The sequence below is a fragment of the Natrix helvetica genome, assembly GCF_964273705.1.
Source record: "Natrix helvetica genome assembly, chromosome: 1".
NCBI lineage: Eukaryota > Metazoa > Chordata > Lepidosauria > Squamata > Natricidae > Natrix > Natrix helvetica.
The window spans coordinates 137158299-137182950 of NC_138548.1; the positions used below are offsets into that span (position 1 = coordinate 137158299).

The 24652-nt window shown below is 41.4% G+C and overlaps 2 protein-coding genes and 1 long non-coding RNA gene across 7 annotated transcripts in view; 1 reads left to right on the forward strand and 2 right to left on the reverse strand.

Annotated features, from left to right (window-relative positions):
• Positions 1 to 22508, forward strand: part of LOC309383934 (TGF-beta receptor type-2-like) — a 50004-nt gene extending 27496 nt beyond the window's left edge. For all 3 annotated transcript variants that reach the window (XM_081937003.1, XM_081937004.1, XM_081937005.1), the window contains exons 2-7: positions 3134 to 3284; positions 4409 to 4611; positions 10871 to 11682; positions 13077 to 13218; positions 15639 to 15766; positions 20798 to 22508. In XM_081937003.1, coding sequence (XP_081793129.1) covers positions 3134 to 3284; positions 4409 to 4611; positions 10871 to 11682; positions 13077 to 13218; positions 15639 to 15766; positions 20798 to 21007 — 1646 coding nt within the window. In that variant the 3' untranslated portion in view covers positions 21008 to 22508. The remainder of the gene's footprint in view (positions 1 to 3133; positions 3285 to 4408; positions 4612 to 10870; positions 11683 to 13076; positions 13219 to 15638; positions 15767 to 20797) is intronic.
• LOC309383935 lies at positions 19806 to 20811 on the reverse strand. The gene is made up of 2 exons (XR_014173947.1): positions 20683 to 20811; positions 19806 to 20078 (listed from the first exon to the last, which is right to left on the reverse strand). It is a non-coding gene; the product is annotated as an uncharacterized lncRNA (long non-coding RNA).
• Positions 21486 to 24652, reverse strand: part of OSBPL11 (oxysterol binding protein like 11) — a 69164-nt gene continuing 65997 nt past the window's right edge. For all 3 annotated transcript variants that reach the window (XM_081937001.1, XM_081937000.1, XM_081937002.1), the window contains exon 13: positions 21486 to 24267. In XM_081937001.1, the coding sequence (XP_081793127.1) occupies positions 24190 to 24267 (78 nt within the window). In that variant the 3' untranslated portion in view covers positions 21486 to 24189. The remainder of the gene's footprint in view (positions 24268 to 24652) is intronic.

Below are 24652 nucleotides of genomic sequence, written 5' to 3' on the forward strand. Positions count from 1 at the left end.
TTAATTCTTTTCTATCCGGTCCTTTAGTTTCCTCTAGTGTCCATTTTCAACCTTCCAGCCTTAGTTCTTAACATCATTTTAGTTCCATTCCAGTTGTATCTCAAGAGTGTATTATTTAATTATATAGTTGTTTTTTAAATCTTACAGAAAAAATAATCAATATTCCAAACCTTCTTGGTCTCCCAGACCATTTGAAATTCTCTTCAATTAAAAAATAGCTTTTTTTTCTTTTTTTGCTATTTGCATATTACTGCATTTAAAACTGTTAAGACTTGTGTTTGAAATGCCTTACCTTCAAAGATGAAGGTGGAACTCAACAGGTTGTCAAACCTAAACTTGCTGATTAGAAGGTCTCTAATATCCATGATATGGTTAAATTGAACATTTCCAAATGTGATTAAAAGTGAGTTTGGCTGACTTAGTGTCTTTATCAAAAGATCCACTACTGCTGAGACCAAAGATGTCATCTCCCTCAGGTTCTGATACTCAAACCCTTGGGAGACCGCTGTTTTATGGTCTCCTCAGAGGACTTCTGGTGTTCTCCCATTCTTTCCTCCTCTAAAAAAGCCTCAAAGGACAAGTCTACTGGCTGGTATTTCTTGTTTGTAGAGACATTTTCAGTCAGCCATGAGTCACTCAAAAGTACCTTGCTGGGTATTTTCTGATGGAGGTTAAATAGCTGTCTGTCTGGAAAGGCTCCCTGCACTCAACATCCATTGGTCTCCTAAGTGGCCACTTTCAGTTATCTGATGTGATGATCAGAGACAGAGAGAGAACACTAAAATAATATATTAAATACCAGAATGTTTCATTTCAGCAGAGACGGGGAGAGAGAGAGAGAGAGAAAGAGAGAGGCAGAAAGTGGATCTTGTTTTGCTTACTTGCCTCTTTCATGCCTTTGAATCATATATATTCTCCACACATATGACTGAAAATATTCCTAACTGGGAAAAAAGGCAAAATTAAAAGATCATAATGTCACAAACTTGAAGCTATTTAAAAATGACATTTTCATCTGTCGGGAAAATCCAAGAGTTTATATACAAAATTGGGAAGCTTAGCCCATCTCCTCTCATGCTCTGTTTTGATCTTTGACATAACTCTGTTGTTTTAGTTTGTCATTCCATTCTTTTGATCTTTCCCAGATCTGGGAAATCTGTCAGAAGGGAGTAAGATCATTAACAATGTTTGTGTATAAGAAAGCCTTCCTGTGTGATCTGCCAAATGAGGTCCAACTATATCTTCATTTTTGCTTGACACTCCTACTTTTTGCCTATGTTTAAACAAAATAAAACAAAACAACAGGTTGTTTCTAAAAGTGACAAATATTTGAAATCACCCACCATGTCATACACAGCAGCCTTCTCCAGCATGGTGCCCTTAAGGAATATTGAACGTGAATGTCCCTCAGTCTCTGTTAACATGTACTTAAAAAGCCAAAATCAAACCTAACTAGTCACCAAACTAGAGAAAGTAAATATAGGTAATCCTTGAGTTACGAATGGAATGTCCATTCCATTAGTAATCCAAGGATTTGTGGGAGTGAATCTTTTTTTTAAAGTTTTTTATTTTTCTTTAAAAAAGACAAAACAACACATACAGAACAAGAGCAAGGAGGGAAAAAAACACAATTTCATCAAGCATGTTGTTTGGTTACAAGTTTTTGTGCAACGGTTTTTACAATTAAGAATAAAGTCACTGATTATCCATTAAACCTAGTTAAATATTTCATTGAGCATTGTGTGTTCAAGTTACCATTAGTATTCTTTCATTTGTGACAACCCTTGTTTCCTTACATCCATAATTATCTACTAGGTAACAATAAGTCTTTATAAAATTATATCACCAATCTCTAAAAAATAAGAATAAAGATTAAGTCAAAAAATTCCCATTAATTCATATTACACATTTCTACTTTCCGTTAACCATAGAATTTCCAATCATCCACAACTCCAAATATAATTTTCCATTATTAATTATCAACCTATATGGTCATTAAGTATTTCAATCTATATTTATATCTATTATTCATTACATCATCGTTATTCCATTTTATATTATAAAATAGTCACCACCTACAATCATACCTAACAATTTAAATCATCTCACTCTTATACATTAAGTACATTATTATTCTTATATCGTATAAGTAAGTAGTCTGTTTCATAGTAAAAAATTAACATATATAAAAAGAGAGAAAATCTGTTTCATTAGTGTAGTAGTTGGGAAGGGGGAATAGAAAGGAGTAGATTTGTGGAATGTATTGTTGTGATTCTTTTCTAGAAGCCAAGGTCATCTTTTGTCTCCGCACCTCGACACCTGACCGGAAGCAGAGGGGTGTAGATGCCAGCATGGAAGAAAAGGATTGGACCATGTGATGGATTATGGGTGTGGGGATAAGATCATGAACTTTCAACTGGGTGGAATTCCAGAAAGAAAATCAGAGTTGGAATTCCACAGATGTGCTAACATGCCTGTATGATTAAATTGGAACTTTAAGGATGATTCTGCCTTGGTCTCTGATTGATTTCATGCATGGTATTTAGAACGTTGACAATCACACTTAGGCCAGGGGTATCAAACTCAATTTCCTTGAGAGTCTCATCAGGGTTTTGCTTGACCTTGGGAGGGCAGGGGTGGGTGGCTGGGTGGCCAGCTTGACATCACTCATGTCGGGGGTGCCTATAGTGGCCTGAGCACTCTGCACTGAAAACAGGCTCCTGAGCTCCATTTTCAGCTGAGATGGCCTCCTGCAACCCTCTGCCAGCCAAAATGGAGCTGGGGGCCCACGTGGCCCTTGTGAGTTCTGTTTTCGGCTAGGATGGCCTGGAACCCTCTGGCAGTGAAAACAGAGTGTGCAGCCCTCCCGAGCTCCATTTTTGCTGGCCCCCAATGTGGGCTAGTCATTTGCTGTTTCCAGAGTGGACCTGTGGGCCAGATCTATGCACCCCGCAGGCTGGATCTGGCCCCCGGGGCCTTGAGTTTGACACCCCTGCCTTAGGCCCTTCTTTAACCATTCATAGTCTATGGAAAACAGTGTTGAAAAGCATACCTTAGCTCACAGGGTCAAGTAAGGCTCAGAAAAGTTTTCATGCTGATGCTGAAATTTTGTCCTTCAATTTTATATTCACAGTATGCACCAGCCGAGCTGGAAGGAACGTGAACAGCAATGTCTGCAAGTGGTGTGACAATACCTACCCCATCTGTGAAAATCAGGTGTGCTACACCAACTGTAATTTTACCTCCTATTGTGAAAAACCAGAAGAAATCTGTGTTTCTCTATGGTAAGCAAACATTTAAAAAAAATTCTCAAGAGTGACAGCCTACAATAATTATCTATTATGTAGATTCCTAGGTAGCCCTTTCTTCTCTGATATTTGACTTAATGGAATCTTGCACTGATGCATTTGCAAAAACGGAGCAATTCATGGAAACAAAAGGACAACATTTTGCATAACCTAAATTCAATCATCATAGATAAAATCTGTGTGCCCCTCTGCCTGCTTATGAGACAGAGACAGAGACAGAGAGAGAGACAGAGAGAGAGAGAGAGACAGAGAGAGAGACAGAGAGAGACAGAGAGAGAGAGAGAATAATATTTATAATGCAATCACCTATTAGCACTGTAATTATCAATTGTTCGGCTGGAAGTTTTCCTGAACCATAAAAGAAAAGCAATATATTTGCAGTGGAATCATTCCTCACCCTAAACCCTTGATGGCGAACCTATGGCACGCGTGCAATGGGTGGCACACAGAGCCATATCTGCCGGCAGCTCCAGCGTGCATGTGCGCGCCACCTGACTTCTGGAGGGCCGGGGGAGTCCGTTTTCACCCTTCCCAGGCTTCAGGAAAGTCTCCAGATCCTGGGGACGGTGAAAAATGTGCCCAACGGGCTGACTGGAAGTTTGGAAATGAGGTTTGGAGGCTTTACTGGACCCTGGGGAGGGCAAAAACAGCCTCCCCCACCCCCCTAGAGGAAATACCAAGCTCAGCTTGGAGGCGAGCAGGGCAGTGTGCATGGGTGGATGGGGATCGTGGGAGGGGTTGTGCGTGCATGAGCAGGGGGGGCGTCTTTGCATTATGGGTGCTGGCACACACACACACACACACACACACACACACACACTATCGTGCGCGCGGCCTTGCATTTTTGGCACTCAACAACAAAAAGGTTCTCCATCACTGCCCTAAACCATAACACAGTACATTTGGTTGATAGTTTAGCCTGCGATAATCTCGATCAATGTATGTTTTATTTAACAAACCGTGGTTAAGAAAAATATGGCTTAGTGCGAGGTGTGAACCAGGTCTTCTGTTCTAAAAAATGAATGACAAATATGGAAAGCAAATTATGTGATAATATTGCTATTTGAACATTAATATCTATATCTTTCTTGTCATTTCAGGAAACAAGTCAATGCAAGTATAAAAGTAAACACTTTCTGCCACAACCCGCAGCTGCCGGTGGAAAATATCATGATATCAAGATATAACACGTCGCAGTGTGTCATGATCCGGCAGCAGAATGAGGATGGCGTTTTTTACATCTGTGGTTGTGTGAAAAAGCAGGAATGCAATGACAAGCTTATCTTTGAGAATCACAGCAATGGTGAGTCTGCTTAGTGATGACTGACACATAGCTGGAAGATTTGAACATTCAGATATTCCTGACTTCTCACCTGCTCCTCTTTCCCACAGGACAATCTGTGAGAGGCTGGATATATGGTCTCCAGGGAAATTAGGGTATTTTCCAAATATATATACCCTTCTCCCTTTCCTCCAGTTTATAAAGGAGGGTAGTTTTCAGGAGAAGCCCTCAGGTTTTATCCTAAGCAGTGGAGGGATACCACCGGTACGCCCCAGTACGGGCGTACTGGTGCCTGCTGGGAGCACCAGGTACTGTTCCGGTACGGTGCTCCGGAGGGCCCACCCGCCCTCCTTACCTGTATTTGAGCTGTTTGGAGCTTCTGTGCACACGCACGGAGAATACGGCGCTCCGCCGAGCAGTTGGAGCGTTGCGGAGGTGTCGCGGGAGGTAAGTGTGCATGCACGCATGCTGTGCGCACTGCACGCATGCATGTGGTGGACACCCAGCCCTGTTGCACCATACTGGTTGCAACAGGATCCGGACCACCACTGATCCTAAGGCTACAAGAAGGCGTGTCTATGTGCCAGATATCTGGTCAATATGGGTTGTGATGGAGGGATGTTGTGATTCCAGAGATCAAGAATTCCTTCCTCTTAGACCCTTTGTAGATCCACCACTGTAGGTATCTGCCTTAATCTTATCACAAGTTAGTTTGAAAAGAAATCTGATCTGTTTCCTGTTACAGTTTAAAAATAGAGATAGCATGCTGTCCCCAATTCTTCAAGCATTCCACCAAATGTTTGCTTGTCAGGCAAAAATATAAAAACAATAAAATACCAATCTGGGAAGAAACAACTTGTGGGAATCAGATATTTTCCCCAATCTCTGCTGGTCTGACTGGAAATCTGCATATTTGCACATTTTCAACCGAGAACATGGCTGTAAAATTGCAAGCAAATTTTGTGCTTTCTGGATGAGGGTGAAATTTACCCTGGCAAACAGCTCTGCAAGCTGATGTCTAATGGGTTCGAATCCTCCCTGTGGCAAAACATAGCACATCTATACAGTCCTCTAGCTTTGGCTTCAGGATACTTGGCTAGCTGTTCCTGAAAGACATTTCTGCGTCACGCAACCTTCCTCTCCCTCCTTACTGCCATGTTGTTTCTCTGAACCAAAACTGAAGTAGTGGTTGACTTGTTTGTTTGTTTATTATTTATTTATTATTCATTTATGATGGATATATATTTTGGTGACTATGATCATGATTTATTACTTATTGCTTGTATGTACACTGAGAGCTTATGCATCGGAGACAAATTCTTTGTGTGTCAAATCACACTTGGCCAATAAAGAATTCTGTTCCGTTCTGTTCTGTACTTTTTCTGTTCTGTTCTGTTCAATTCTAATTCTTATTCTATTCTATTCTATTCTATTCTAATTCTATTCTAATTCTATTCTAATTCTATTCTAATTCTAATTCTAGTCTATTCTAGTCTATTCTAGTCTTTATCCAGCACAAGTCCTGTTATTTCTATAACACATACCACTTCAGCAACTTCTGAAGTGATGATGCAGCAGGGGGTGGGATCTGTTCATCTACCATTGGTCCTTTAGCTGGACAGGTGTGCCCCTTCCCTTCCTATTACCTACAGTGGGTGTAGTGACTGGCCTTCTGGTCACATGATGGGGAGACAATCATATTTATTCTCCCCTCCCAGTTTACTTACAGGGCATGTTGACAGATCTTCCTAGGGTAGCAAGACAATTCCCCAACTTCAGCCATTCCAATGCTGCACAATAGCAGATCACTCAGAAGATCCGAGGGGAGGAAGAACAATTGAGGTTTGTCAGTATGGGGGCTTTCCATAGAAGCAGTCTCTGGCAATGCCTCTTCTACCTTGCCATAATTCATCTGGCCCTTGGTCCATGAAGTGTAGTCCCACTTCCCAAGGATCAGGTGTTGCAGGTGATCTGGGGATGAATTGTAAAACAAGAGGAGAACCTGGGAATCTCCCAGATCGAGTTCTGACAAAATGGTCACATTTCAGCAGAATAGTTAAAGCCCAGTTCTGGTTTAGCATAAAGATGCAGACGAAACGTTAGGTGGCTGCATTTTCTTTGCACAAAGTTATTCAAACAAATGCTATCAAAACTAAGATGTAAAAAGTAAAATAGTTAGGGACACACAAAGGAGTTTGGCATTCTGCCGCTGTTGTCCTGAAAGCAGTTGTTCCAGTTGTTACCTATAAAGGTATTTTTGTTTAGGCTACCTAAACAAAAATAATGCAGCAAATCCATTCAATTATGTGCCATCAAGTTGATGTCAGCTCTTAACGATCATAGAGCAATGGAATCTCTTCTCTTTCTCTCTCTCGTTCACACACACACACACACACACACACACACACACACACACACACAGAGTTTCAAATGGATCTCTGTGATGTAAAAGGAGGAGCTTGACCCATTTCAATAACTTCTTTTTTGAGTTCTGTGTTTCCTCAGTGGTGCTTCATGTTATTTATTACAGAACTGAGCAAAAAACTATCATGGGCGCTATAGGTAATTCAGGAAGTCACAAGGATCAAATGAACAGTGCAACAATCCTAATCAATAAGGCATTTTGCTAATTTCAGGTACCAAATGAACAGAATTTGACCCAAAGAGCAACTGGACTTTCCAGTTTTTCTCTGAAGATGTTTCAGATGTTCTCATCTAAGAAGCTTCTTCAGCTCTAACTGGATGGTGAGGAATGGAAGAAGGACTTATACGAAGCAAAATGCCTTCAGAGAAAAAAACGGAAAGTCCAGTTGCCTCTTGAAAAAGCACCTTTGGGACAACCGTGACCTGGAGGACTGAGCATCTCCATGGACATTTAATGAACAGAATTTGACTTTTGGGCTTTACAGAATTAGTGTTTTTCTGTCTTATCCTTGATAGCAGAAAGGACTTTAGGGATAGCAGTGGAAGGTAGCCTTTATACCAAACTGATTTCTAGATTTATAAGCTATAGTACAGCGATGGCGAACCTTTTTGGGCTCCCGTGCCAAAAGCGGGGGGAGCGCAAGGGGGTCATACGCAGGCGTGCCATGCCCACAATGCTATGCATGCGACCCCCCCCGTTGCGCATGCGTGCAAACACGCCCTGCGCATGCGTGTGACTCCTCCCTTTTGGCCCGCGATAGACCCGTTTTTCACCCTCCCCAGGCTCGAGAAGCTTTCAAGGAGCTTGAGGAGGGTGAAAACAGCCTCCCCCACCCTCCCGAGGCTCTTTGCTGTCTCTCGGACTGCACTGGGGGAGAAGCATTTGCAATCGGTGTCTGCCCCGCCCACCTCCCCCACGGCAGCTTCTCCTTCTTCTGGCTGCTCCAGCATCCCAGCCAGAAGCAGCACTGTGACAGCCGCTGGGGGTGAGGGGGTGGCAGTGGCAAACATGGGCAAGGGTTTCCCTCCCTCCCCACATGAGCGGGCTGCTTGCACGGCTCTAGCCCACGGCTCTAATGAAGATCTACAGTCCGGAGCGCTGCTATTTCCAGCCGGGATATATTCTGCCAGACCCTCGGCAGCGTCTTTATGCAGGTAGCTCGCCTCCCTGCCAGCAGCTCATCCAGCGTCCCGGCTGGAAGCAGCAGCGCAACAGTTGCTGTTACCAGGGGCGAAGGGGTGGCGGTGGAGAGAACGAGCAACCACCGCCCCTTCATCCTCTCCCCAACAGCGACTGTTGCGCTTCTGCATCCAGCCGGGATGCTGGCGGAGCGGTGAGCTACCCGCATAAAGTCACCACCGAGGGTCTGGCAGAATATATCCTGGCTGGAAGAAGCAGTGCAACAGCAAAGGAGTAGCGATGGCAAGGACTGGCGGTCCCAGGCGTCCCTCCCCCTCCGCCTGAGCAGACTTCTTCAGAGCTCCAGCCTGCAGCTCTGATGAGGATCCGCGGTCCAGAGCGCTGCTGCTTCCAGCCGGAATATATTCTGCCAGACCCTCGGCGGCGTCTTTATGCGGGTAGCTCGCCTCCCCGCCAGCAGCTCCTCCGCCAGCATCCCGGCTGGAAGAGGAAGCACAACAGCCACTGTTGGGGAAGAGACAAAAGGGCGGCGGTTACCCATTCTCGCCACCGCCACCCCTTCGCCCCTGGTAACGGCGACTGTTGTGCTGCTGCTTCCAGCCGGTGGCTGCCCGGTTGCTTCTATGCAAGAAGCCCACTCAGGCGGGGGAGGGAGGGAAGCCCCGACCACAGCTCTACTAAGAAGCGATGGCCAGGAACCCCTCTCTGTGTCTTTTGGCATGCACGGCCGTTGTTCTTCCTGTTGCTGGTTTTTGGTGTGCATGCGTGCCAGGAACCAGATCACCAAATGGCCGACACGCATGTGCACCCTGGAAACAAAAATATCATTTTCCTAGCGTGCGCCTGCACACCGGGCGGCTCCACTTCTGCTTTCTGGCACGCCAATGCGTGTCAAGACCAGCTGGCTGCTGCGCCCGAACCCGGAAGAGGAACTGGTGATGGCTCCGCGTGCCAGGAGAAATGGCTCTGCGTGCCACTTCTGGCACGCGTGCCATAGGTTCGCCATCATGGCTATAGTAGCTACTGAAAGATAGTGATGCCGTCATTCCTTGCCTGCACCCAACCTATATATATCATGCCGGGGGGGGGGGAGAGGGGGAGATTTGTGGCAGAGATCCAGCTTTGAAACCGCAAAGAAATACAAGGCGATGTCTTTCATTTGTTTTCAAAGAAAGCAGCCTTCCCGAAACTTTTTTAGGCTCATGCAACAATCACTGCTGCAAATTGGTGACTTTGCATTTGCAGCTGAAATGTATTTAAACAGTTCCCAGGAGTGATGTCCCCAGCAGGCATTAATTCAGGTTTGCACACTGCAGCCCTGGAAAACGCTCAAAAAAGACTCTCTTTTCCATCGAATGTCACCATTTCAGAGATGTTGTCATGCCCATCAGGTAAATCCATTACCCCAAAAAAGATAGCGGGGGACTCACACTTTCCAAAACAAACTTAAATGTGCATCATTTGACGCTGATCTTGTGGTTTGAACTTGGGGTCTTATTTTAGAAACATTCACAGCTTAAGCAGAAATAAACTGCAGCAGACACCCCCCCTTTTTTTTTTCAGAAAGTGCCAAGTCAAACAGCTTAAGGGGTCTAGCTTTCTTAGTCCCAGGATCTGAACAATAAATTTCACCCACTGAAGTCACGCCCTGAAGCCTTTAGCTTGAGGGATAGCTTTGAATGACCCATCCTTCACTATTCTATTGGGCAAGAAACAGTCTTGGGATTCAATTTTTTTTACGACCAGTTCTGTGGGCATGGCTTAGTGGGCGTGGCATGGCTTGGTGGGCATGGCTTGGTGGGCGTGGTATGGGAAGGATGCTGTAAAATCCCCATTCCCTCCCGATCAGATGGGACTCAGGAGGCAAAGAATAGATGGGGGCAGGGCCAGTCAGAGGTGGTATTTATTGGTTCTCCGAACTACTCAAAATTTCTGCTACCGGTTCTCCAGAACTGATCAGAACCTGCTGAATACCACCTCTGGCAAGAAATCCTTGCTTTGAATTTCATGAGTAACAGGTTCACTTTACAAATGTGTTGCTAACGTAACAACTGAAGTGATTCATTTAACCACTGTGGCAAGAAAGGTCATAATGGGGGGGGGGGGACTCACCTAACAACTATCTGGCTTAGCAATGGAAATGTTGGGCTCAGTTGTGGTCATAAGTTGAGAACTACCTGCAATCTTTTTTTAAAGAAAAATAAGAACAAGCACAACAATGAAAATATTATACAGCCTCTCCTTCAAGTGACATGGGGAAGGAGCAAGTACCCCTCTCCTCTTTGTGTCGTGCTGAAGACATGGCTGAAGAGGTTGCTAGAGAAGAATGGTGGGGTGGACAGCAGGGAGCCTTTGAGTCCTTCCCAAATCTTCTGCTGCCATGTGAGCAGGAACCCAGGAATCCTTTCCTGTTGTGAAGGCAGGCACAGGCAAAGAAAGGCTCCTCCTACAGACAATTGTGCATGACTGATGGAGGAGCAACTTTTCACCAAAACAATTGAGAGAAAGTTGAACCTCCTGTAGTGAATTCATCATAGGATTGTTGCCTGTATTGGATGCTAAAATTAGGGGACCTCTGGATTGTGGCCCCAAGTCTTGGGCTGAAAAGTTTGGTCCCTAAAATGCTGTGGGATCCCTGGGGACAGCTGCTCAATGTAACTGCTCTGCATACGTGGAAAGATCCTGGCTAATCTCTGCCTTTTCTTTTCCCCGTAGGATACTCCATGCTACATAGCAAGGAAATCATCCCTGTGGCAGCCATCAGCCTGCTGCCCCCGCTGTTGGTGACTATCATGATCACCGTGATATTCTATCTCTGCCGAACCCATCGGCAGAAGAGGCTGTCCAAGCAGTGGGCCCAGAAACACACTCAGTGCCGTGAGCGGCCTGAATCCAGCAGAGCCGCCACTTACGATGAGATCCTGTCTGTCAAAATAGATCATCATTCTACTCTCCACCCGGTCCGTGCTGGCAACCTCAACCGTATCAACGAACTCCTGCCGGTTGAGTTGGAAGAAAGAGTGGGGAAAGGGCAATTTGCGGAAGTCTGGAAAGCCAAGCTAAAGCACACATCTTCAGGCAAGCATGAGATGGTGGCCGTGAAGATTTTCCCTTGCGAGGAATTTGCATCCTGGAAAAATGAAAGCCAGATCTTCACGGATGCCAACCTGAAGCACTGCAGCATCCTTCGGTTCCTTTCCGCAGAAGAGAGGCACTCTGGGCTTCAGAAAGAATACTGGCTGATCACTGCCTATCACAGCCAAGGCAATCTTAAGGATTACCTGTCCAGGAATATTCTCAGCTGGAGAGACTTGCAAAAGATGGCAGGTTCCCTCGTGAGTGGCGTGACCCACTTGCACAGTGACTACACTGCTGGGGGCAGTCCAAAAATTCCCATTGCCCACCGGGATATCAAAAGCACAAATGTTCTCATTAAGAACCATCAAGAATGCGTGCTCTGTGATTTCGGGATTGCTCTGAGACTGGATCCATCTTTAAGCGTGGGAGATTTTGCTAATAGTGGACAGGTGAGCATTGTAGAACAAAACTAATAGTTTATTTTGCTTGTTGACTCAATAAGGCATTGTGCATTTCTCCAACACACCATGGCCATCAACCACACCCACAGGCTTCCTTGAATTTTTCCACCCCACTTGTTTCTTCACCTGGAACGCAGGCATATGAAAAGAGAAATGAAATCCTGTGTATGCTTCCTTCTGACCAGGAGCATGTTCCATGTTGCATGGGAACTCACATATGTAGAATTCTCCATGTTTTGTGTTCTCCTGTGCAAATGTTCATGCTCAGCATGAAGTTATGGCATGCAGTATTAAAATAATTAACGTGGTGCATGCAGGAGTGTTCTTGTTTACAATTTCCCTTGCTTGAAATCAATCCAATGGAAATCGTACCTGGTAAATCTTTGGATCAGACGCTTGACCCTGCATTCATTATGAGCAGTTAAGTCCGTTATAGTTTTCTTATTTTGCATCTGGCTCTACCCATAGCAGCAACATGGTGGTTAGCAATCTTTGCAGACGGAATGGATTGATTACTCCATTCAAGGTTTTTTATTTTTTAATACAAATTATACATATTGTAGGAACAAAGAGTTGTCCGGATGGGGTTTTTTTACATCCTCTCACTTACATAAGAATCCATTGATTTCTGATACACACACAAACACACACACACACACACACACACACACACACACACACACACCAGAGGTGGTATTCAGCAGGTTCTGACCAGTTCTGGAGAACCGGTTAGAGGAAATTTTGAGTAGTTCAGAGAACTGGTAAATACCACCTCTGACTGGCCCCGCCCCCATCTATTCTTTGCCTCCCAAGTCCCAGCTGATTGGAGGAAATGGGGATTTTGCAGTATCCTTCCCCTGCCATGCCCACCAAGCCACAACCACAGAACCGGTAGTAAAAAAAATTAGAATCCCACCATTGACATGCACACACTTTCTTTATTCAGCACCGGTTCAGAATCATCTTTGTTGATCACTTGGTTAGGATCTCAGACAAAACCATGCTATTTTCCAGAACTTTCTTCTTTTTCTGTCTTTTGAAAAAAGCAGCAAAGGTATGGAGGAGCATTTATCAAACCAAAATGAGTACAAATGAGTATTTCCTGAGGATTTTTTTGCATATTCACTACTACTCAAAATTTCAACATAAACCGTTAACATATTCCCTGGGCAAAATTCTGAAGATTAAAGATTGGAGACGTTTTGTATTTTATTATGATGATTTAAAAGTGTATTTTATTTTGTAGGCAAAGCCTGTGATAAGACATTTCATGTGATGGGATGGATCGGTCCTAGCTTTCGGTGTTGCCTTTAAATTAACATGGCTTCTTTCTCACCCTTACACATGTGTACCTGTTTTAATCTGTCTGTGGCTATCATTAGGTGGGCACTGCCAGATACATGGCTCCTGAGGTTTTGGAATCCAGAGTGAACCTTGAAGATCTGGAATCCTTTAAACAAATGGATGTCTATTCTATGGCTCTGGTTTTATGGGAGATAGCCTCCAGGTGTGATGCTATAGGAGGTAAGGCAATCGACATTTCCCAATCATCTTTTTTTGGACCAAAGGAGGGGGATGAATCACCTCTCATTTTCAAATTATTATTGCAATATTGTTTCCATCTACATATTCCAATAAGTATTGGCCAGAGACAGAGGTGGTATTCTACCAGTTCCGACCGGTTCGCCCAAACTGGTAGCAGAAATTGCGGGTGGCTCCGCCCACCCGGCCCGGCCCTATGTCATCCCATTTAGGTGCTTATTTTTGCCAAAGTGCATGCACGCGTGCTCACATTTGCAAACCTGTAGGGAAAGTAAGTGAATACAACCCCTGGCTAGAGAGCATGGGAAAATGCATTCCTGAAATGGAAGACATTCCAGGTCCAGTAGAGAAAAAAATCTGGCCATGAAATTGAAAAGTCACCTATATCCAAGAACCATCAAATCAACATTAGAGTAATGACTGGGTGATCTGGCTCATTGCAATGCATTTGCATGCAATTCATATGAGATTGCACTACTTACCCACTATGAAATAATTGTTACCATTGCATTATATTAAAATTGTTCTCCACTTTAGCAGAGCTCAGAATCATCTTCGCTGACATACATTAGTCTCAAGACTCATTGAGCTCAGAGAAAACAGTCAAGAGGATCAAACAATACTAAATGATGTATTGTTTAAATGATCTCAACAAAAGTGAATGAATAATAATAATTTTGTAGGAACAATAATACTCTCTTACTAATTGCCAAAATGCTTAGAATTGGAAATATTCAGTCAGATGTGGGGAAAAGAAGGAAGGAAGGAAGGAAGGAAGGAAGGAAGGAAGGAAGGAAGGAAGGAAGGAAGGAAGGAAGGAAGGAAGGAAGGAAGGAAGATTCCAGACTGTAGTTCAAGACTTCTACAACATCACCAGTTCAAAGTGCTGCTGTATCCTGCTGATTTACAATCAAATGCCTCCCCCCCCCCGCTCATTGGCAGCTGTCTGAATCACAATTGTTCCAAGCAAGATTTGACTTCTTTAGCAAGATTTATTGAGATGCAATGGATAGGATTATTAAATGAATTTCAGCAACTGAACTATTTCTAGATTAGAATCAAATTTCAGAATTTGAAAATACATTTGGATAGAGATATTTTTAGGCTGTTTCTAAATGGGTTCCTGTGAAATGGTGATATGCAGTTCATTTATCTGATAAAAGAGCAGGCTGTTTATCAAAAATTCCTGAATCCTTATCAGTCTGTGAATCAACCATCACCAGCAGGTTATACTTCACCCAGCAATTGTCATATACAGTATATGTTAAATAATATAGGAAAGAAGACCAAGTTTATTGGTCTGTGGTCAAGGACTCCACTATTCACTCATGGGACTAAAAACTACGTGATAATGCCTCCTATTCTCCATCCTTGCAGGTGGTCCAGAAGGATGCCATGACAGCAAAAACTGCTAAAAGGTCTACTGAGAAGGATGTATTCCTATTACCTAAGTCTGTGATGGCAAACCTGTTGGTCTTCGGGTTTCTGCTGAGCATGTGCACATATGTGTGCGAGCACATCTTGCAGTTTGGCATGCACGCACTGTTTGGGCAGGTGGTGTCTAAAAGGTTCGCCATCACTGACCTGAGTCCTGATGAAGGACACCTACTAAAGTGGCAAATTTTGTTTCTGTTCCATGATTAGGTCTGAATCTCGACTAAGGGAGACCTAAACCATTCATTTCCTCTAGATACCTTTATAAATGGTATAGGGTTTCCTGCATGAGCAGGGGGCTGGACTAGAAGATCTCCAAGGTCCCTTCCAACTCTGTTAATCTGTGCCTACCACTTTCTCAACAAACTTCCTCTAAAAGAGAAAATTTCAGACAAGAATAAAGTTGCCAAATAAGCCACTATCAAGACATGGAAACTTCAGGAGAGGGCACCCCCACCAGTGGTGGGTAACTACGGGTTTAGACGGGTTCGGCTGAACCGGTAGTAGCTTGGTGGTGTGGGTCGCTGGAACCAGCAGTGACCCAGGCCTGCCACACCCCCGAACTAGTTCTCCCATCTTGTTTTTGGCTTCTGCGCATGCGCAGAGCAATTTTCATTGTACTGCGCCTGTGCATGCAACGCACATGAAACAGCTGCCGGAACCCACCACTGACCCCTACCTCCTTTTTCTGAGAAGCAGGTACAAGTTTCTTCCTCCGAGGACAAATCTTTGCTTCCTGAATCCAGCTGCATATATTCTACCCGGTTATAGGAAGAAGCCAGCAGGGACATGGACTTAGCTATGCAGGTGGCAAAGCCCAGATATTTTAATTGGTTGATTTATTTGCAGCCGCTTGGTAGCATCTAAACATTGAACCAATAAGCACACAGGAATAAGCATGTAAGGCTTTCCCTCCCTGTATTTGATTTGCAGCAATGCCATATTTGTGATTTCTTCCACTATTGTAGAGGTGAAGAATTACGAACCACCCTTCGGATCAAAGGTCCGGGAACGGCCTTGTATGGAAGTTATGAGAGATATTGTGCTTTATGGTCGAGAACGACCAGAGATACCAACTAGCTGGTTGGCCCACCAGGTGAGTCCTCAAGCCATTCTAGACCAATGTGATGTCTGTATTGCTAATTTTGATAGAATTATTAAAAGATAGTAATGGGGAGTCCACCAGTGGAATCCTTTCTTTGGTTGAATGTCCACCTTCTTGTAACTAAGAAGATCAATTATTTTATAACTAAAATAATTAGTTATAATTATTTATAACTGTATAATTAATTAATTACAAAGTAATTATATAATTAATTACTTTGAATTTATATTACTCATAGTTAATTCTTGCCGAAGGCAATCTGATTTAACTATCAAAGAGCTTTTTTTGGTGCCTTTTTCCTTTCCTTTCAAAACAGCAGCCATTCCAGTGCCAGCAGAAACAAGCAGTGCATCATAGAACCCATTTCTGTTTAATTTTTCCTTCAAAAATTAATTAACATTGAAATCGCTCTTAAAATATAAATCTGCTTGGAGTAACATTAATTTTAATAACCTCAGTCTTGGCCCACCAGTTTGATGGAATTTTAATCCATCTATTAATAGCCGTATCAATCTTATCTATAACATTAACCATGTTACTTTCCATGTGTTTTGAAATATGTGATCCTAATTATTTAATATAGTCTGTACAGAAAGCAAAAAGCAAACAACTTACAGTGATCTATCCTATATCAAAGAAACTACCGTATTATTCGGAGTATAAGACGCATCTTTCCCCCTAAAAAAAGAGGGTGAACATGTGGGTACATCTTATACACCGAATATAGCCCCCACCACCACCAGAGGCCAAGAATGCGAGGCATGGAGGTAGCAATGGTGGCAATCCCTGAAGCCTGGAACAGGTGATTGGGGCCAATCAGGCAGTCTGATCTACGGCCAATCAGCTGTGCTGAATCAGGCTGCAATAAGTGCTGAAGCTGACCTGGCTGGTCAGAATTTGCAGCAGTAATCACATTCAGAAAGCACACACAAGTAACTGATTCAGCAGGATTGAAAATAATAATAATATACAATACATTACCAAAAGCAAGTTTTCCAAGGTAGCAGTAAATACAAGCAAAACGCAAGCAGTTTCACTTTCAATTCTCTGCTAAGCCAGGCTCCTTCCGGTCTCCTTGTTGCTCACACAGCAAATTTCAGAGTCCAAATAGCCTTCATTGGCTGACTTAGTTGCTATGCCTGTTCATTGGCTGATCTTGTTACCATGTGTCAGCTGAATACCATGGATGCTGGTAGGCAGAGGCAGAATTTTTCTTCTTCTTATTTTCCTCCCCAAAAACTAAGGTACGTTTTAAACTCCGGAGCATCTTATACTCCGAAAAATACAGTAAATTAATTTTTCCAATTAATTTATAACCTGAATATTTAGCAAATTGTTGAAATATCTGCATCAAGTTAGGCAATGAAACAATTATCCAATGTTGCAAAAAATGTCATCAATATAAAGAAATAATTCATACAATGTATCTAACAATAACATGAGGTTGCGTAACACAAATTGCCTATGGTTTGATCATTAAATTAAAAACCAACAAGGAAAGTTAACAAGGCCACCTGTTGCCTTGCTGTAACTCAATTATTCCAGAAACTAACTAAGTTGTTATTGCTCTTCTTCAAGCTTCAAATAGCAAATTTATAATGCAAGTCATGTATCTTATCTTTTAAAAATAAAAATTAAGTCTTATCCTTAAGCTCAAGGATAATTATATGGACATATACCAGTAATCCTCTTGGCACTAATATAGAAGTATTTTATTATCTTCCGCCAATATTTTTTTTAACTTCCCAATCCAGTCTATAGCCTTAGGAATTTAGGGTAATTTGTTAAGTAATAGTTCACCAGGTTTAACTGCACCTATCTCTTTGAAGAACAGCTGATTGGCTGGATACTGCAATAGTTTTTCCAACCTTCCATAGCTGACTGTCCTCCATGCTACCTGTAGGTGGATCTGTTGGTGGGTGTCTTTTTGGGAAGGGCTGGTATTTCAGATGCTGCAAGGCAACTGAATCCAAGTGAAAAACAAATTTTGCAAGAATTTGAGACAAGATGGGAGAACTGAAACATTTAGAAAACCCGAAGAGGAGATTCCATTTTTTTTTAATACTCACTTTTTATAGCTATTTTTCTACTTGTAGAGGAAAAAAGGTTTAGATCTACTACCCTCTGTGCTCAATGTTTTAAAACCCAGGTGGGCATTCAGAACACCAATTTTCAGTTTAACTTAATGGAATCCACTGTACATCTTTCAGTTCCAATAGATGCACCGAATGCAATACTGGATGTCCTCTGAAATTGTGTTGTCAGGAAATAAACCTTAATTGGACTGTCAAAGGAACAATATAGGGAATTTTGGACATTGCAAAATGATACTTGTGCGTAGCCTTTTGTTTCAGCTTATCTAAAGTTATGCTAACATTATTTTAAAACATGAAATGTTAAAAGCTGCAAGCAGGCTCTGTTCTTTTAAACATCTGGAATCTATCATCTGTGGCACCTTAACTTCCCAAAAAAATACAGTATCAACACTTACAAAAATGGCAGCATCAGATTTAGCGGATTCCTACTATGCATTCAGAAAGTCTTCAAGACTCCCTTCACTTTTGTCAATTTTGTTATACTGATCCTACAGTTGTTGAAATTCATTTTCTCATTAATCTATACATAGTACCCCCACAAAAGAAAAGAAAAACAGAAATATGCCATTGTGATATTTGTTTTTTCTTTTTAATAAATTTAGACATTTCTAAACGTCTGTTTTCACTGGTGTACTCACTGTAGATTAATGAGAGAGAGAGAAAAAAGAATTTCAACAATTATAGAATTGACTTGCAGCATAACAAAATTGACAAAAGTGAAGAGGGTCTGAATACTGTCTGAATGCACTGTATCTGCAATGTTGAACCTGGGTAAAATCCAAGTGGGAAAAACACTGTCTATCCTGATAGCAGGATATGGGTAGGTTGGCCGGACATCACAGTGGGAAGGTGGAATATGCGGCTATTGTCTTTGGCAAGAACTTAGGATAGTTTGAGCCTGTGTTCAGCAAACAAAATAAAGAAGTGCAGTTTAAAAAGGAAGAAAATGGAAAACTCGCCTTGCTTCTAATAACTGATTTAAGAGACACCTTTGCTACCATTGATATGTAACTGCAGGAATAAAATAATCTGTATCGTTTCATCATCTGGGCTAAATGTTTTGTAAACATTCTATCCTAAAATTAGCTATTAGTACAGACTTCTTTTTTAAAGCTGGAGTGCAGAATTCTGTGGGGCACAGCTACCAGTAGTTATTTCGGTTTTTTAATTTTTCTGTTCTTTCACAACTATCTTCTCTTTCCATCACTCCCCCCCCCCCAAGTAGGGACTAGTAGAGTCCCTTCAGGCAGCCAAAGATTTGAAAAGTAAAGGAAGCCCCCAGGCACCTATGAATTAACGCTTGGATGCCTTTAAAGATTAGCCTTTCTGCTTCGTCAGAGCTATTTGCCTGCTGAATTTTAAATTTTTGCTAATACATAAGTGTCCCTTACTTCATCTCTGTCCAGTTTTGCTACTTTTTTCTTCCCTTCTCAATGCAACCACCCTTTTCCATTTTCATGCTTTCTATTACTATGAGAAGGAGGAAGCAGGGTGTATCTGAAAGCCTATTTTGTGTGTTAGAGGGAGAACAGTTGATATATGTACGTGAGGATTTTATCAGGCAGATTATTTTACAGAGGCCCACAATGGTTAGGCATCAGGTTATAAACCTGGGAGACTTTCATTTCTAGCCCCACTTTAAGCATGAAATCTTGGCAAGAAAACGAGGCAGGGCCTGGTCCAGTCAGTCACTAGGAGTCCACGTGGATTCGAAAGCACAAAATAATGTATAGGTTATAATTTGCTTAATGTGTTTGTGTGCTCTGCCTTGCTTCTTCACTTCTGAAGTGTGGCTTTTGAATCTATGCATATGCATACACCTACAGCACACGGGCAAGTGTGATTATATAGATAGATGGTGAAGGCTTTCGAAGACTGATTTCAGCTGGGGCTCCAGGTCCATATCAGTTTTACAAAGGAGACCAGACTAAAAATAGATAGGTCAGCACTATTTTTATTGTAGCAATTACAATAACAAAAACTTGCAAGCCTGAATGTGCTTCACCCCCGTGTCTTTGAGTGATGTTTTCTCAAATTATTTTCTTGATCTGGGCTCAAGCTCCATGTATCTGACAGTTGCTTTGGTAGGAGCTATTTCTTGTATCCTTCGTGGTCATTTCTTCTACCCTTTACCCTCAGATAGCCACTTTCATGTGCTTCCCACTTAGCCTTGACTCCTACAGCATCCAGGAACCAAAGAACCTGCACTGAAAAATATGAGTTCAGTTGGACCTGTGTAGATCATGGTCCTGGAGGCGTCGTCTCCAAACCAGTCAATGAAGCACCCCACATAATCTAGATGATAAATTTTGCATTTGGGGAAAGAAAACATCATTTCCAACCCAGAATAAATGAAGACCGCTTTAGGATGCCTTAGCAGGAAGTTGGGAATAAGATGGAGACCACAGCATGAGGATCTGTCATTGTCAAGGTGGGATGGTGGATATTTAAAGGATTGTTGTATTGTTAAGATTGGCTGGCTGATTTTGTAATGATTGAGAGGGAATAGTCTTGAATTCAAGCAATTGTCTCCTCAAGAAAATATGGCACTTTCAACTAAATTGTAGCTTTAATTGTGGAACTAAGATTGCAGAATGGTTGAGTGTTACAGTTTTATCAAACTGTACATTAGGGAAGGAACTGGAGAGAGGCTGACAATGGGAGAGATGTCTCTTGGCAACAATTAAGCATGGGTGCTACTGTATTTGCACTGAATCCTCATCCCACCATATTTATGGTGCAACCAAGGAAATAAATCCTAGTCACAAAATTAGTATATGAAATTAGAATGTCTAAATATTACAAATTTACCTGCATGAAATCTCCAGTAAAAGTGTTAGATCTAGGAATCTTATTTTTATGTATTTACAGCATGATCTGCTTTAGAATGGAAGTTGCACAATAGTTTCCTTCTTGTTCATTTCAGGGAATGCATTTTCTGTGCGACACCATCACAGAATGCTGGGATCATGATCCTGAAGCTAGGCTTACAGCCCATTGTGTCGCAGAGCGATTCAACTTGATGGAACAAACAGAGTGTAATGACATTCTCAACAACAACAGCATCGACAATGAAGCAAACAAAATGGATTGTTCAAGAGATGAGAACCAAAATAATGACAGGAACATCCAATGACTAGAGAAATAAAAGCAGGACAGAACCACCAATAGGGCATGTCTTCCAAGAAATATATCATCAGGTCCATCATTTAGTTTCCTGGACAGATTAAAAAAATGTGTAAAACCAATTTATATTAGATTATATTAAGGATTCCTTCAACACAGAATATTAATCATTTAATACTTTTTAAAAAATGTACAGTGAAATGCAACAGCATTCCCAAGAATGAATGCTCTGCTGATTTCACATCAGCAAAATAGAAAGTGGTACTATAAGGGCTACTGCATAGATAAACCTTGCTGTGTGAATAAAGACCACTGATGCTAAAGCAGATACATTAATACACAAGGCATTTGTTTTTGCATTTAAAACATTTTTCTTCTTAAATATTAATTCTACCAGATGGACTAAATATTGACCCAGTCTATCCTTTTTTCTAAAGAATACTTTTTTGAAGAAGTTAACTGGGTAAAAACTGAGCTTTCTTATTTAAAAAAAAAAACAAATTCTTTTCAGAGATTTCCTAGTTTTAATACAGATTCAGATAATGTACAAAGGCAAATTACAGTTTGACTCTGATTTAAATGTAACATGTAAAATCCGTCATCACAGCTAATAAGTCATGATTTATGACTTACATATGTGGGAACCACGCCGTTATGGGTTTAAGGAATGGTTTAGAAATCACTTCTTGGAATGTGTTAACCCAATGTCTTTGCTGTGAACCATTCCATTACATCATTTTAAAAAATCTGTTAACCAATGTGAATCCAAAATCTAAATCTGCTAGCTCAATCCTGAAGTAACTTATTGTGAATTTTGCTTAGAAACAATCTTTTCTCCATTACAGCCACAGTCCATATTTTAACTGAAGAAAATGTGAATCGCTTGTTCTTTCTTTTTTTCTTCTTCTTCTATATTTAAGAAGCATAAACAAAATTTCAATTTCAAGCCAATTGATGTGGACCCCTAAATAGAAGTTAGGACTTTTCAGCACAAACATCCTTCTCATCCAAGTTCCTTAGTTCTCCTCGTGAATTCAATGCATCCACTGGACCCGTCCTGATATAAAGCTTGAGTTACAATTGGATTACATCATAAAACTTTCTACATGCATAAGTTTCAGTTATTTGCATATATGTGACTGTCTGCAATGCGTATCGTAACCCAAATGAAGTTCTGTTGAAACTTATTTTGGGATAAATTTGTTTAAAATTATGAACTGCCTGACATTTTTTTCCCATTGATTGGCACCTCTCATTGAATGTTCACATATTCCAAGTACATTGTTACTCAACAGAACTCTAAAGATCCTGGAAGCTGAGCCCTTGCTTGCAAGATCTCATTCAATTACCTAGAGTCACCATAAACTGGCATGTGAGTTTTTCTAAGGAAGGAAGAAGAGAGATACTATCAGCAATTAAAAGCCATCAGGAAACTTAGCATCCACCCTCTGCAGCCCCAAATACAATCAGCGCTGATTACTTCATTATTATTAAAGCAGAGAAAACAAAAAGTTCCTTTTGATCATTTTATTTCCATCCCTTCCCGTTAATCACACATGGTATCATACACAACTCACAGTAAGGTTTCAGTGCATTTCACAACAAAAAGAAAAAAAAATACCAGGGAATATCAACTTGTAGGCAGCTCATTCCTCTGAGTTCTTTTTAGTCTTTCTGGAATACAAGCGTGGTTATTTAACCCCATTTGGGTGGTTAAATATACTAATATATCCCTGTGTATGGAAGAAAAATAAAAGCACTTGACAAACACACATACGCACACATTTTCATGATGGAAGGGAGAGGCTGTTTTGTTTTTTGTTGACTATGGTATGTATATACACTGATTGGAAGACTACATCATAAGAAATAGAGTAAGGCACAACTCTTAGAAAAATTAAGGTAGCTCATAGTAATAAGAATGAAAGCCATAAATCAGTACTATTCTTAATTGCCAGCAATTCTTGGACTTCAATAAAATATTGATAATATAAAAACAAGGGGTACATTTACCTGACCATGGGTTCCTGATATCAGATTGCATTTGGTTTTGTATGCACCCCCATAGCAAAAAAAGAAAGCCTCTTCGGGTACTATAGAAAAATTAAAGGTACAGTCCTTCTACTCGATGGGCACATAAAAATGTTTGACCATGAACAGAGAACAGAGAACAGAAAGGAAAGGACTCACCTGGACAGCTCAGGACACTCACTCACTTTGGCCGATGACCCAAGGAGCAAGAGGAGAGAGAGAGGGGCAGAGATATAAAGCAACTTTTTTTAAAGAAAACAAGTTGCATAAGTCAAGTCTCAATCTTCTTTTATAAGGAGACTAAATATTTTCATGGTATTTACAGCGTGAAACAATTACAAACAGCTCACGAAGGAAATAGGGGGGAAAATCAGCTGGAAATTGGTCTGAATTTTACCCTCTGCCCCATCTTCCTCTTCCACTTTATTTTATTTTATTTTTTGCAGGCAGGAGGGGGGGGGGAAACCCTTACTTAACAATTCTAATCTACACTACAATTTTTTAAATATGATGTAGCTTACATGAATCCCCCATTCTTCCACAGCTATGCACACATTTCCCTCCAAGAAACAACTTTAAAAATTAGCATCAAGTTCTGATCCAGGCATCTCATAATACTGATTCCAAGGTCAGATCTATGAAAAGTTTTCCTCTTCATGATTTTCAGCAAAAGGTAATCCAAAGCAGCAAAAAAAAGTGGCTTCTCTTTACAGGAGCACTAAAGTAGTTCAGATATGGGTGCAAACTGAACCCCAGATTTTAAAAACACTGTTCTGGTTTTATTCCGGATGTATATCCATTGGAGCAAAATAGCCTAGCCAATTCTCAATGCCTCTGCATCTAAGTTGGTTGGTTTGTTTTGTTTTTGTTTAACACAGTTTTTGCAGTGTGTGCTTAAAAAGACAATGTCCAAATAAAATGTTGAGTGCCAGATAAAGGTGGTTGGTTTTTAAATGAGGGAGCAGAAACATAGCCGGAAATGTCCTTTCTCCTACCTTTTGATTTCCTACAACTTTAAAGTGCCCTTAAAGATTTATTCTTTTCTGCTTATTTAATTTTGTGCAATTGTATAAAAATCCAAAAGGACTCATAGTCAAGGTACAGCATTTTGGAAGTTGTACGGATTAGACAAAAGAGAAGAATTATTATGAAGAAATGCGTCTAGTTAGTGTCCACTTCATGATTTTGTACTGCAAGCATCCTTTTCCAGAGAGGGTTATAATAAACCCAGCCATCTCCCTGCAAAGAGAGAACAGATTGAATACCTGAATGGTTTCCACATTAACCCAACAGAAAACACACATTGCCCTAAGCATCAAATAGTCTGTATCTTTGTACATCATTAACCCATAAGATCCCAAACTATAACTTGATATTCACACTCACTACGGCTGAAAGCCACAGCAGACTAAGCTTGGACATTGTAGGCCATGGTGGATGGTTTAAAACCTAAAGGGAAGACTGCCCTCTGGTAGACATGAATGGAGACAGACAAAAAGTGGTTACAGGAGCCCAGGACACTGTGACCTTACTCTCACAGAAGAAAACTATGGGTTGTATTCAATCTAAAAGAGCTAATGGGTTATCTGAACCTTCAAAACACAGCAGGAAATCTAGTGTAGTG